General features: G+C 49.8%; 4 protein-coding genes across 4 annotated transcripts; 2 read left to right on the forward strand and 2 right to left on the reverse strand.

The window, feature by feature from the left end:
- Positions 1–2898: 2898 nt before the first annotated feature.
- On the forward strand, positions 2899–4461 carry LTR84_013123 (uncharacterized protein; the record flags this gene model as incomplete). The annotated part of the gene is made up of 4 exons (XM_064856628.1): positions 2899–2939; positions 2993–3862; positions 3929–4220; positions 4279–4461. 4 exons carry the CDS (start codon positions 2899–2901, stop codon positions 4459–4461), a joined length of 1386 nt encoding a protein of 461 aa, XP_064707804.1.
- A 4928-nt stretch (positions 4462–9389) lies between these two features.
- Positions 9390–9965, reverse strand: LTR84_013124 (uncharacterized protein; the record flags this gene model as incomplete). The annotated part of the gene is made up of 2 exons (XM_064856629.1): positions 9390–9586; positions 9665–9965. 2 exons carry the CDS (start codon positions 9963–9965, stop codon positions 9390–9392), a joined length of 498 nt encoding a protein of 165 aa, XP_064707805.1.
- Positions 9966–10738: 773 nt separating this feature from the next.
- Positions 10739–11481, forward strand: LTR84_013125 (uncharacterized protein; the record flags this gene model as incomplete). Its single annotated transcript, XM_064856630.1, has 2 exons — positions 10739–10756; positions 10822–11481. 2 exons carry the CDS (start codon positions 10739–10741, stop codon positions 11479–11481), a joined length of 678 nt encoding a protein of 225 aa, XP_064707806.1.
- A 723-nt stretch (positions 11482–12204) lies between these two features.
- LTR84_013126 (uncharacterized protein) lies at positions 12205–13132 on the reverse strand (the record flags this gene model as incomplete). Its single annotated transcript, XM_064856631.1, has 5 exons — positions 12205–12375; positions 12438–12538; positions 12622–12780; positions 12887–12943; positions 13036–13132. The coding sequence occupies 5 exons, from the start codon at positions 13130–13132 to the stop codon at positions 12205–12207; spliced, it is 585 nt and encodes a 194-aa protein (XP_064707807.1).
- Positions 13133–13697: the final 565 nt, after the last annotated feature.

Raw genomic sequence — 13697 nt, forward strand, 5'->3', positions numbered from 1 at the left:
AGTAGGAGGGGCAGCACCAAGCGGGCACGGCCAAAAATTGAGTTCAGATCTCTCTGGTGGCTTCAACTATCTTCAGAAGCCCTGCTAGAGGCGGGTGATCAGGTCATGCCATCGGTGCCATCGCCGAAAATCTGGAGAAACGAGCAGTCTTGAAGCGTAGGCAGGCCAGACGTATCCGTACCTCGTAGTGCCTATTCCTCGCCCCATTAGCTTGACTTCTGTAGGGCGAGTTTGGACAAAGTGCCGCACCCAAGTGCTGTGCTGAGCCTCCGGAATCTCGAGCCTCTTTGTCATAGTCCCAGCAGCAAGCGAACAAGCTGGCGAATTGGTGCCAGGCAGATTGTGTCCGCTGTCGACTTACTGGGCAGTGGACAAAAGCATGAGCGCAACTCGAAAAGCAGTTGGCGAGGTAGTGGGGCGAGAGGCGGGCGAGAGAGCAGATGAGCGATGCAAGAATGGTGGGCAAGTGGTGTCTTGAGGGAAGAGGCTAAGGATGAGTGGACTGCAATGGTCTTTTTTTCGGTTACAGTTGACTGTGGGAGCCACTTGAATCGAAGCCCTACAGCCGTTCGAGCTTAGCATGTCCTGCATCCAAGTTCGATGGCTTGGATCTCAGCGAATTGGTAGAGAGTGGCAGTTGTTTACGACGTAGTCCAATGCGAACCAGAAGGCTAGCGGGGCAGTAGACTACAAAAATCTCTGGTGTGTAGTGGAGCAGTTTACGTTTTGGTGATGGCGGCAGTCATGAAATCAACGGAGAATTGAACAGGCGGCATTCGACTGGTGCTCTCGATGAGGTCCAAGTTGATAACATTGAAATTGTTGAACGAGAATGATTGCCACAGCCGGTGGTCGGTCGAGCAGCGCAAAGCCGGTCCCCCAACGACAATCACAGTTGATGGATAATAGACCCGAGGCCTGAGAGTGTCCTTGCTCAGGAAAGAGAAAAGGTACATGCTGGATACTTGTACAAATGTACCGAGTACCTGCTGCGTGCCAGGAGTAAGCGGACCAGCTGCAGTATGGTTAGGTTTGAGCCCTAGAGGAATAGGCTGCGGGATGCTTGTCAGCGCCTGGAGAGCCCGCCCGAGGCCGCAGTGCCAGCGCCGCCATCAAGATGGCTTCGTCAGAGCTAGCTTTGTATCACCTGCATCATGTCCTCGCCAGGTAAACTTCAGGCCGAGCATTAAGATGACAGGATCGCCACTGCAAAACGTACGTTGGAGATATATGCAGTACGAAGTATGTCGCTCTGAGACAGGAACGAAAAGGAAGAATCCACTGTGTCCACTGTGCTGCGGGAGCCTGTAGGTGGAAGGAATGCAGCCGCGCCGAAGCAGCAGTCATCAGGGCTCCAGGCGATAATGGCATGCCTATTTGTTCCTCAAGCAGCCGCTGAGGTGCCTGCAATTGCGCTTGGGTAATATGTTGAATGCCAGTAAGACCAGGTCCAGGCCAAGCCCTTGATCCTCCCTCCTTGTAGCAGTGAGTCAAGCCTTTAGCGCTCTCATGGAAGAGGTAATCTGACCACTAGATTGCCTGACTCGCCAATAGTCTCGAGCATCCGCATTTGGTTGAAAAGACTAAGTTAGGCGCTGATCGCTGGAGTCCGATTGTTGCTGGAGAGTCGATGGACGATGGGGCAGTAGGGGGTTCTTGTCCCGATTTCTGCTCGTCGGCGTCGTGGTTCAGCCCGCTGATAACCAGACAAGTCAACATTGCCTCCAGACCTTTGAGGCCGAGACGGCTGGTGGGTCGATTGGTACCTACGAAGTGCTCGTAGGGGGCACCGAAGTCTCTAGGTACGGAGTACTCGGTATACCCTCCCTCTCACTGCTTAACTAGTCACTGTAACCAAAGCCTGAGCGTCACTCTGAAATTCGTCATGCATCTTCCCTTTACCCCCCCCAGTGTCTGATACTTGGCCGCACTTGCAGTAGGCGACCTGCACAGCGATGATGCCCACAAAAAGACATAATTTTTCCTCATGCCAGTGCCTCTCACATGAGACTGAGAATCGCATCGGTGGCGGCTCCATCCACACACACATGCTGCAGGGCCTAAGCCTGTTTACTGCAGCGCGTGCTCAATTATTACCACTATCATCTCATCTCGCTCCGTGCTTCCCATGGCTGATGGCTGACGGTTGTTGGAGAAGACTTCCCTCCCACTCCCACGTCTCCCACCCACTCCATGTCGGACGAGTAAGCCCACGAATTGATGCCTCCCCCTCCATGTAGCAGTTAGTCTCGTATGCAGAAACGCCCTTGCGGCAAGAAACCCTCACTGCCCATCATCCCTGCTGACCCCTCCATCCAATCATGCACCCCTGGGGCACCAACAACCCATCCATGCGGCTAACGAATTTGACGCTCACCACCACTGCAGCACAACTGACAAGCTATTCTTCTTTTTCTGGGGTGGTTAAGCCGAAACGTCCCTCGTCCCTCGTTCTGCAACACATCAAGTCACTATCCGTCCGTATCTTGTCCTGTCGTGTCCTCTTCTGCACTCTGCACTCTGCATGTTGCAATTCCCATGCCACTTTTAGTTTGCTGGCTGTGAGCGCCTCCCTCACGCTCCCCTGCCTCTCTGCATCCACGGTCGTCACTTCCACCTCGTCCTCTTACCCTGTACGGCTCACCACCACGGCCATGGCTTCTTTCTTTAACTAGCCCCTCCACTTCCCCCATATTTCAACATCTCTACTTGTACTACTCATATCTCTCTTCCTTTGGTCTCTGGTCACCTCCAACTTCACCTCATGTCCTCCCAATAGCCGTCTCGCTCGTCCTTGCCTTGCTTTTGCCGTCCTGGTTCCCCGAGTGGTTCTACCACTCTTACAGTCGTTATTGCTTGCCCGCCTCGGTCTCGGACTTTGATATCTCTCCACCCATCATGGACGCTCACACCTGGTTCCAGATCTTCGTCTGCTACTTGTAAGTCAACTTGCCCGGCACTCGATCAACGCCTCATCTAACCCCCAAGCTAGCATCTGGCGCTACGCTCGACTGGTCGTCAACCTGTGGTCTTTCTGGACCTTCAAGCCAATCCCCATCCCAGAAAACCCCACTCTGAGCACCAAGGATGTCACAGTCATCTTGCCCACCCTGGATGGTGAGGGAGAAGAACTCGAACGCACCATCGCCTCAATTCTCGAGAACGAGCCCAAAGAGATCATTCTGGTCACCATCGACGAGAACTTGCACAAAGCAGAGAGAACCATGTCCAAGATGCCAGCCGCACAATACCATCGTATTCGCTGTATGTCGGTCAAGCAGGCAAACAAGCGTCGCCAAATGGCCCGAGCTATCCCCGAGGTCACCACTGAGATCATCGTCTTTGCTGACGATGATGTGACCTGGCCAATTCAAACCTTGGAATGGATGCTGGCACCATTCGAGGACAAGAAATATGGAGGTGTCGTGACTTGCCAAAGACTGAGAAGAGCCGAGAATCCCACTTTCTCCCAGCGAATCTATGGTTTTTTGGGTGCCTTGTACTTGGAACGCCGAAATTTCGACTGTGCAGCCACCACCCATATGGATGGTGGCATGCCTTGCCTCTCAGGACGCACTTGTGCATACCGCACCAGCATCCTCCAGGACATCAATTTCACCAATGGCTTCACCAACGAGAAGTGGTGGTTTGGACAGTATCAGTTGAACGCGGATGATGACAATTTCTTGACCCGATGGATGGTGAATCACGGTCACGAGACTTACATGCAATACCACCCCGACTGCGAGGTTCAGACAACTCTGGAAAACAATCCAAAGTTCCTCAAGCAATGTTTGCGATGGGCACGGAGCAACTGGCGAAGTAACATGACGAGCTTGTTCGCTGAGCGAAACATCTGGATGTAAGTTTTGCCTTCTACCCCCGGCTCATCATTTGGTCTTGGCACTGACAAATCTCCCAACATCAGTCAACAACCTTGGAGCACTTACGCTGTCCACCTTACAACCCTTGCACCACCCGCACTCCTTGGAGATGCTCTGTTGTGGTTCTTCTTGTATCATGGTGTCTCCGATTGGCCTGCTGAACAAGCCAAAACGGCTTTCTACTCCTTTGGCGCGTGGATGATTTTCTCTAAGTTCATCAAGCTCGTGACTCACTTCGTTCGGTATCCTGTCGATATCCTTCTATGGCCTATTTCCATCCTCTTTGGTTGGTTCCATGGCGGTATCAAACTGTATGCTGGCATCAGCCTTAGCGAGGTACGTCTCCTGTTATTCGAATATACCAACCCCAGAAGTGCTAATCCCCCCGCCGCAGACAACCTGGGGAAGTCGTGCCAACGCCGATGCCAGTGACTCCGGAAGAATGATCAAGCAAAAGAAGCCCCAAGACTACTTTGACACTGTTGAGGAGAAGATGCATGAAAAACTTCTCACTGATGACGACAAACGATTTTACGCCGGCTACGAAGTCAGACGTTCTCAAGCCCTCCCTGCATAGTTTTATTTCTTTTCACGGCACATTATTTCCATGCCTTTGACTCATGCTTCATTGAAAAGTGACGCAGAGCTTATTTTTCTTCCTCACTCCATTTCTACACCTTGTGGGCTACCGCATTTCCCCCTCAATTGTCCAAAAGCAACACATTCACTCAAAATACTCGGGAGGTTATCTCAAAAAATTGGAATGATACGGATTATGGATCGGGTTTGGGAGGTCTTCTTGTCAATATGCCTTGCCTTTTGGCAATAAGGCTGCAAAAAGCTTATCCGACCTCTGTATCCCGCCAGTTGATCAGGTCATGGTTTCTTGCTCTTACCTTCGAATTAGAGACAAAGATTGTCTTCGTCCACATGGACTTGATTTTGGCTTGGGAGTTGATGATTCAACACGATGCGCCATGTGGTATTTTTCTTCTTCTCAAAGATGCATAGCAAGATCGGAGATTGGCTGCTTGGGAGCTGTCATAAATAGCGATTGATTGTGTTTGGGCGTTCTTTTACTTGATCGGCGAATTTTTCTTCTCATGATTGACGAAATGATGGATGGTATTAGCATTTGCACACGGGAAACGATGGAAGGATTATGGACAGATGGGAGGTACTCTACTTCGATGGTTATTATGAGTCGTCATCAGGGTGCAAACTTTTGTTGCAAGCCCCAGACGCTTATATTTCCCTCCACACAGAGAGAACTCTCTCTTTTCAAGGACAGAGATGAAGCCAAGGAATTGAGAGAGCTAGGACACAACAGGACATGGGATATTGCACTCAGCTTCTTCACACTCACACACACCTCTACAGCTAATTTTCTACTACCCCTTTCTGTTTTTGCTTTCTGCGTGCGTCATGTGTCTTGGGCGTTTTCCTCAAAGACATTTATTCATCGGCGTATCATTGCAATGGGTGGCTAGCTCTGAAAAATTCTAAAATGCCGATTCATGTGATCGGAAAAAAATACCATTTCTACTTGTAATTTTCCAAGTAAATTACCAACGTGCCTCGCACTCAAATATGATGGCGTGATTGTTCAAAATAGGAAGAATTAAGAGGCAGTTCAGCACTCATACTGCCTAACAAGGCGTGACTCGCCAGATCTAGTGACGGATAACTTTTGGTGGTGACAAAAGTTACTATCCACAGCCTGAACCAGCCGAAATGCAATATTTCTGCACCTTTCCATGTACTAGTAGTGATATTCAGGCAGGCTAAAAAAAGGCTTCAGAGGCAGAAGAACACGGTTGCACTATTGTCGAATAGCTTCGAAGCGCACTCCAGGTTCCTTACTTCACACACATATATACACCTCCTCCTCCTCCTCCAGAGGAAGTGTATTCCCGTGGTCGTGAGTGCTATAGGGACACCGCATCGGCAAGTACTCGACTCGGCCTTGCCAGTTGCTAGAAAAATGGTTTGGGGTGGCAGGATAAGACAAGGTATCAGGTCAATCAGTCACTTCGCCACCATCCCACGTCCTGCTGGCCATATTCCATGGGAAAGGAATCCGGAGCCTGTCCTTTGGAGCCATTGTGTAAGACACTGAACATCGGGGTGTGGTTACACAATGTCAACCGACGTGGTACAAAGCCCTCCTCTCTCAGCCTTGCTGGGGTTAATGTTTGCCTGCCCCACGGTTGGAAGAAAAAGTTCGAGTGCTCGACGCCGACCCTGATCACGGGATGTATATCTTGACTCTCTCTGGAGACGGTGTTGCCCCGTTGTGCTGATAGAGTTGCGAGGCGATTCTGGGTATTTTTTTCGATCGTCCTGCCGTAGAAGGGTCGCTCAGCACACCTGGACAGCTTTGCCTCAATCTTTTTTCTCCCCTGCAATCACCCTTCGTGCTGATCCTGCAGGCATGCCACGAACTGCCCGTCTTCGTATTGCCATCCATGGATCACTTGCATGGCGTGTATGCTGTGTATCGTTCCACAGCATCGGGGGCCTGGGGGCCGAACAGCCGGGCGACAGACTCTTATGAATCCTCGTATTGAAGGGCGTGAGCTCGTCTAAACACGGCCATCGCTATGACTGGCTAGACTTGATCAGTCACCTAAAGCGGCAGTCGTGACTCATGAGTTCGCGTCGTACACTGTGGCCTGTTTGACAGCGGCGTTCATGCAAGCGATTTGACCAACCTTCTGCTGTGCTTGACGGCATGGCGACATGTTGAGAGCAACGAACGCCACATGCAGGGCACATATTGATGACAATGGGATGGTGCTGCACGGAATGAGGCCTGTCAGATGTGACCTGTCTCGTGCGTTGAACTTGAATTAAACTTCGTTCGGAGTAGCCTCTGGGCAGTCCTCCCACTAAAGTCCGGGTTAGAAGATCAGATTGCCTCATCGAGCTCATTGACCCAGTCCAAGTCACATCGCAGAAGCAAACTGGCGATGACTTACCATCCCACAATCCAATTCCACACGAATCAATAATGCAACTTTTGGTGGGAAGGGCCTCTTCGATATGCGAGGACGTGATTCTGGACGAACCTGGATCATAAGATGTGACGTGGCTTGCATATTGCAGCGTGATAGAGGCCAGTAACCTTCCGGAATTGTACTCGGTATATTGTTTGACCTTCCTAGCAGCAGAAAATAATGAGCTGACTTGCGGTGAGAGATTTTCTTTTTTCCCAATGCCAAATTTTTCTCAAAAAGCCACAGATTCGTAAGTGCATAATATTGTGAACGAGCAAATGATGACACTTGGAAACTTTGGTTTAGAAGGGGTTGAAAATCTAGTGTAGACAGACCCCGGCCGTGGGAGATTAGTTTTAATCTCGAAACTCGAATAGACTGAAAGCCTACTGTACCGAGTATGCGAGTCGCTTCATGTGGAAGAGCAGATTGGATGAGACTGGGTCGTATGTCATGTCCGCATCCTTTTCCCATGGAGAACTAGCGAGTCTGAGGGATCCATATGTTACTGGATGGGCCCACAGTTTGATAAACACCAATGTTAGACATGGTTAGTGATGCCACCCGGTTTCAACTGCACTGCACCCAAAAGAGACATCCATCAAGAATTTTCTAACCTTGCTCACCACAAAGGCTAAAGAGGTTGCCAAGGGTAAACATGCAGTGCAGTGCACTGTCCACAAGCTTTGATAGCAAGCAGAGGAAGCGTGATAAGATATGGCAACACATCCTTCGCTCATGCCGTGCAACATCGCCTGCAAGGATGATGTAAGTACCAATACCTCCAGAGATCGCTAACGAATTTCCTAATGATGTAAGGAGCAGGGATAGAAAAGGTAGCTTCTGCGGGACGGCTCGGGGCTGGTGCCTTCAATACGTTCGGACGCTTTGTCGGCAACCACCGTGATGCGCTCGGAACCAGAATGGACAACTTATCAAGACCGCCAGTAATGATAAGTTTAGGCGTCTAATCAATCACAAAGAGGGGAATCTTAGGGGTAGCTGTTGTGTAACCCGAACGTGCTCTGAATTACTCCAGGCTAGACACTATACAACCCCTGTTCATTTAACAGAAGCTCCAACTCATCAGACCCTGGCTAAGGATCGGGCGAGAAGAGAGACAGGAAGAGACCCCGGAACATTCAGGGCAGTGGCTTGATCCATGCCAAAGTTCGCAGGTCTGATCACTGAGTATATCTTGCCGCATCACGTGAGGTAAATTGTCTGTCTTCGAAAGAGGTATGAGTATGTCAACCAACGCTCTTGAATTGGTGACAGCGAAGCAAGAAGAGATCACCTGAGAACATCTTGATGCGGACAAGTGTTACAGACACTTTCGAAGTATCGCCAGGGACGTGCGACACGTCAGGCATCTGCAGAGGCGCTCGCTAGCTTTGTTCACCTTTTGAAGGGTTACGTACCTGCTTCAGTATGAATGGAACCTGCATATGATCCCACGGTACTCGACGAGGACTAAGAGGCTGAATTCTTGCATGGTTCGCTTAAATGAGTTGTAGTCACTTGCAGGCACCCGAGGCCGGGGCTCTTCGACTAAAAAGGATCCCGCTTTGAGCAATGGAAGACTCTCGGGCGGCACTGGTGAGGATCCACAGGGGTTCCTGGAAGGGGAAGGGTAGGCAGTAAGAGGTCCTCCGACTACCGTTGCCAGGGAAGGATAGGATGTGGTTCGATGTAGCGCTAGGAAGCAGGTACCTAGTAGGATGCCTGTCCTTGACGTAGGTAGAGTCTGGCAAGTATCCTGACCCATTTCCCGGTGGTACCCTGAGCGAGGCGGTGTACATCCTGAATAACGTATACCACAGTAGATCAAGCTAGACCTCCTAAAACATGACAAGTACTCTGCACCCTGGTCGCGAGTCATGTTGCGAGTAGTCTTGCGCGCTGCGAGGTGATGCCTACCTAGGGATATTTGCCTCCGTACTTCATGGTTGGACGGATCGGGGAGGTCGGCCCTTCCCAATGCCTCAAAGCACAAATTGTAGGCAAGGATAGCCTCATGTAATATCGGCAGAGAGAATCTGGTCCTTGAACAAGGATCTAGCTCAAGGTTAAGGAGCAGACATCCACTGATGGCAAAAGAAAGAAATTCAACTTTGTGCTCCAAACTGCTTGCCAGCTGCCTAAAGTGATATAAACTTGCATCGAAAGTGTAATTCGTTGAGGATGCCACGAGGATGGCCACGGGACCTCGCGCCTTCCTCGTCCTTTCTTGTAGAGCTGTCGGCAAGCCCAGCGTAGATGTTCCTTCCCGGTAGTGGCATGACAAGCACTTGTATATGTGGCTACCGCAGCAGTAACTCAGCTAGCGTGCAGGAAGAGAAAAGGGATTTAAGTTACAGGCAAAAGGTTATTGATGATCAACCGCGTCGCCAAGACGGATCAAACTCGATCTGCGGATTGAAACATCCAACGGTTGTTTCATGTTGAGGTACCTCATCTGCATCTGGAACAAGTGCTATGGAAAAGAGCTCACATCTCTCCACGACTATTCATCGTAGAACTTCAACTTGGTGTGCTTGATCTCCTGTGGCGAGTGCTCGGACGTTGTGCAGCCAACAGCGTTGCCGCGCTCGTGACAACATGTCCACTCATAGCCTTCCTGCGACTCTTCGTCATCCTTGATTTGGTCATCGTTCTTGACAAATTTCCAGAAGCCCGAATTGAAATCCAGCTGTTTGGCACCTGCTTGGAAGTTGGAGTCAGGTCTCTGTGCGCAACACGAGGGGCATCCAAGGGGCAGGTTACGAGAAGCTGACTAACCGGGATGGTGGACGCAAATCTTCTCGTGGTTCTGCTCAACCGCGTATTCTTTGCTGCACTGTTTGCAGATTTCGTACCGCTTTCTTTTCTTCGGATTCCTGGATGCGCTGTCTTCCTTTTGTTGAACGAGCAATTCTTTGCTCACCAAGTCTCTGGCCACTGAGCTTTCCTTCACTATGCTCAGAAGGACGATCCTCACACGATCATTTGTGGCTTCTCGAATTGCATCTTCCACCGCAAGATTTGATTCTGTCTTTGGATCTTCCGATGTCGGCACTTTGTCGGAATTCAGAGCCGACATAACGATTGATGATTACTCGACTGGCAGGGTTTCCAAGCTTTCCAGGTTGGTCCTCAGTTTACTGGCGGAACTTGACATCGATGATGGGCCGACATTGAAAGCAAAAGATTAGCACAAAGTATTGGGATGAGTCCTCACATAATTAGGGGTTTCGATGTCTTCCTCACAATGTCTAGACCTGGCCATGAGCCCTCGCCTAATTCACGCCAATATTTCTAATTATGGAGCAGCTCCTGTTTCCCTTGATTGCCTTCGCTTATGGTCCTGAGCATCCCTAATGTGTTTCAGCCTTATTATCCAAGTATTTGGTGCGCAGCCTCGCCAATTCTATCTGCTTTCTTTGATCTTTGATTCTTCTACTCGTCTGGCTGCACAGTTTTTGTGTCGTTCCTTTGTTGGCGTAAGACTTGTGACCTGCTGATCAGTAATTTAGCTTCTGAAAGCCAGTTGATTGACTCAATGGGATAGCACAATCTATCTCCTTTACAGTATTGTTGGGCTGAAGAATATACAACAAGGATGCACAGATCAAGCAGAATATCGGAGCCGCGATGGACCAAGGCTTACAGCGAAGCAGCTATTGTGATGTTCATCAACAAATAGAGATGTGGAAACTCAAGATACGACTAAGCGACCATACCGGCAGACGGCAATGCGGCTTCGCGACCATACGCATCCCCTAGATCTCAGATATCGTCTTTATGAGCACTGTTACTCCAAACGAACAAACGAACATATAAACTCTCTGACCCAAAGAAGACTCAACCTGGATCATGGCGGAATCCTCGAGTGTAAGTTTAATGTGAACTCTTATGGCTGAGAGGTAATGACCGAACAATAAGGAACCCCTTATCAGGCCAACCCATCCGAAGGCGAGCAGTTGGGAAGAAAAGCAGGACTCGCGGCCGCTGTCAACGCGCTGCATGTCGAATCATCGAGCCAAATCAAATTCAAACCTCAGACGCAGGTGATTAAGCTGTCCAAGGCCCACAAGGCTCTTCCCCATGTCTACCGAGTCCTGCAGAACGAATTGGTGCATGACACTCGCGCAAAAGCAAGTCTCGCCGCAAATCACGCCGGTGCTGGCTCTCGTGGACTCGTTAACTACGACTCTGATGGTGGCAGCACCCCGACCCAAGCCACTTTCAACGCAAGCCTACTAGCCAATAAGGCCAAAATTCCCACCAAGAGTTCGTTTCCTACGGTAGTGAAGTGCACAATCGTCGACGAGAATGGTAGCAAGGACTGGGTCTTCCAAGACGAGCTCGTGTTGGCCGAGCGAGACATCAGCCTCAAAGCCATGTATGTGGCAGCCAAGAAAGTACGAGAAGCCGCCACTCCCGAGGATAGACTTGCTAGGCTGTCAGAAATGAGTTCCTGGGTCGATAAACTGCCAAATGACGTGGAAGAAGAGCAGGACGAGTTGGAAAAGAAGCAGAAGAAGATTGCAGCCAAGCAACAGAATCTCAAGGAGCTTTTAGAGCTGTTCGACGAGGTCCGGACTGTGTTCTATTAGCCACAGCTTATACTAATAGACTGATATCCAGTCAATCAAACCTACTGCAATGACAGCTTACCCCCTTTCTTCGTCAATGCTTCATTTCAATCTTCTTTACGCACAAGTGAGAAGAGTGTGGACTGCCGGTATGGTTAGAGGGCGACTAAAGCCCACCAGCCATGAAAATGCCACATAATCATAAGCCTGTCTTGAGCCGAGGACTCCCTATGCTGTCAGCGGGTGATTAAGCACTACTGGTTCAGGAGTTTCCATACCATGAGCACCCTCCTTGATATGAAAGCTATACTACGTACATAGCAGGCTATCAAAGACCACCGAACTCGTGCCTGTCTATGTCTCAGCACCCACCAGAATATGACAATGACACTAAGCTTTTGGTGGGCGACAGGTAGCTGATCCTTCAAGTGCTCCAGTACAGCTCGGTACCGCCATGAAGCCGAGGTTGGGATAAGGAGATGGTGGGCGACTAGAGAGAGTTGGTCTTTGGGCGCGGTGCACAGCTTATGGCGCCACCTTGAAGCACAAGTTAAGATTAGTAGATGGCGTGCGGCCAGATACAATGGACCCGTGTTCCTTCGTACAGCAGGGCGGTCACCTTATGGGCAGTAATATGGAACTCAGTAACGTGCTTTATTGCGAGCAATGCCCTCTTATCACCGTGCTTATGTACAACTGTTGGTGACCATCTCATCCAGTCAGAAAATTCGCATTCTTTTGTCTTTATCTGTACCAATACTCTGGCTTGACATAGTCGGCCATAGTCTTGGGCTCCTCATAACCGTGGCCATGGCCGTGACTATGGTCATGCGGGTCATCTGCAGGACCGACATAATCCATTCTGTAGACACTGCCGCATTCATCGCAACGTTCAAAAGGTCGGGCACGCGATAGCTAAAGTCGCATGTTAATCGGGAAACATAAAGACATGACATGTGAATTTCGGGAAGACATACCACACACCACCTCACGACATGGGAATCTGCAGGGGAACCGGTGCAACCAACTTGGATTTCATCTCCAGCAGACTTAACAACAATCGGCTTCTCAAAGGTTCCTGCATAAGGATATCAGATTAGCGGCCAGCACTTGTAAACCAATCTCTCGAATTGATAGCCCGGCGGTATCCTTAGGACGCACCTGTTCTGTCTGATGGCAGTGGTGACATGTCGAAAATGTCAATACCCTGCATCTTTCCGAGAATTTCAAGACGTTCAAGACCAGTTGCCTGTTCGAGATCGGTGGGGATGGTTCCGGGTTCACCACCAGGGGGGAGCAGGTCTTTATCGGATTTGATCTCTGAAATAAGAGCTTAGTATATCCCGAAGTTGCGTAGAGTTATTCGCCCAAGCCTAGCTCACAAGGCATTGGACCTTCGCAGCTGGCTTTTTATGCGAGCGCTCACCTTCGAACGGAAGCAACTGTCCTTTGGATTCACCGGGTTTGGGGTCCCATTTTTCTCCTAATCATCCGAGCATGTTAGCAACATTTACAATACAGCTCCGAAGTGTTTGGTGAGGTAGTTTGGAGCTCTGATAATTGTTCATGACATACGGCGAGCTTGGACGGTCGAGAAAGCTCTGGGAGCGATTCGGGCAGGCTTGAAAGGAACTCGTCGGGCCACAGAGAAGGCCACTCGTGCTGCCGACATGGTGCAAGAGGTGGTGGGGTGGGTAGGAGCGTTGTTGAGCAGTCGAACAAAGAATCAAGGAGTGAAGTCCAAGTTCAAGTTGTCGAAACTGCGCTGTAGAGGTACGTGAGTGGTCTGATCCGTGATTGGCGTGACCTCCAATCAATGCCACTGAATGAGTTAGTAAGCTCCAGGGCTTGGCAGCATTCAGGAACAAAGTAAATCCGCCTCAATCACTAGCTTCCACTAATCACCCTCAAGCGTGAAACTATTCATTGAAATGCTAACTCGGACCTGAATATCATGGTCAAGCCCTGTTGCTACAAGTTAATTAAACAGCATATAGAAGACATGCATCGATTTGGGTATTTGAAGTTGTTTTACACGAGATTCCTCATATGAACAAGTCATGCTCAAGGTTATGAATCTAAGCAACAGTTTACCCACGTCCTGTTCAGGAGACGGTGGCTGAAAAGTCTGCTTTGCTGTGCAAGCTTGTAGGATCTCCTCATTTAGGACAGCTAGTTCTATGCGAGACATTCAAATTTTCGAATATTATGTGTAATACGACAGTTCAGCATCGACA

Source organism: Exophiala bonariae (assembly GCF_035927105.1).
Source record: "Exophiala bonariae strain CCFEE 5792 chromosome Unknown scaffold_9, whole genome shotgun sequence".
Taxonomy (NCBI): Eukaryota; Fungi; Ascomycota; class Eurotiomycetes; order Chaetothyriales; family Herpotrichiellaceae; genus Exophiala; species Exophiala bonariae.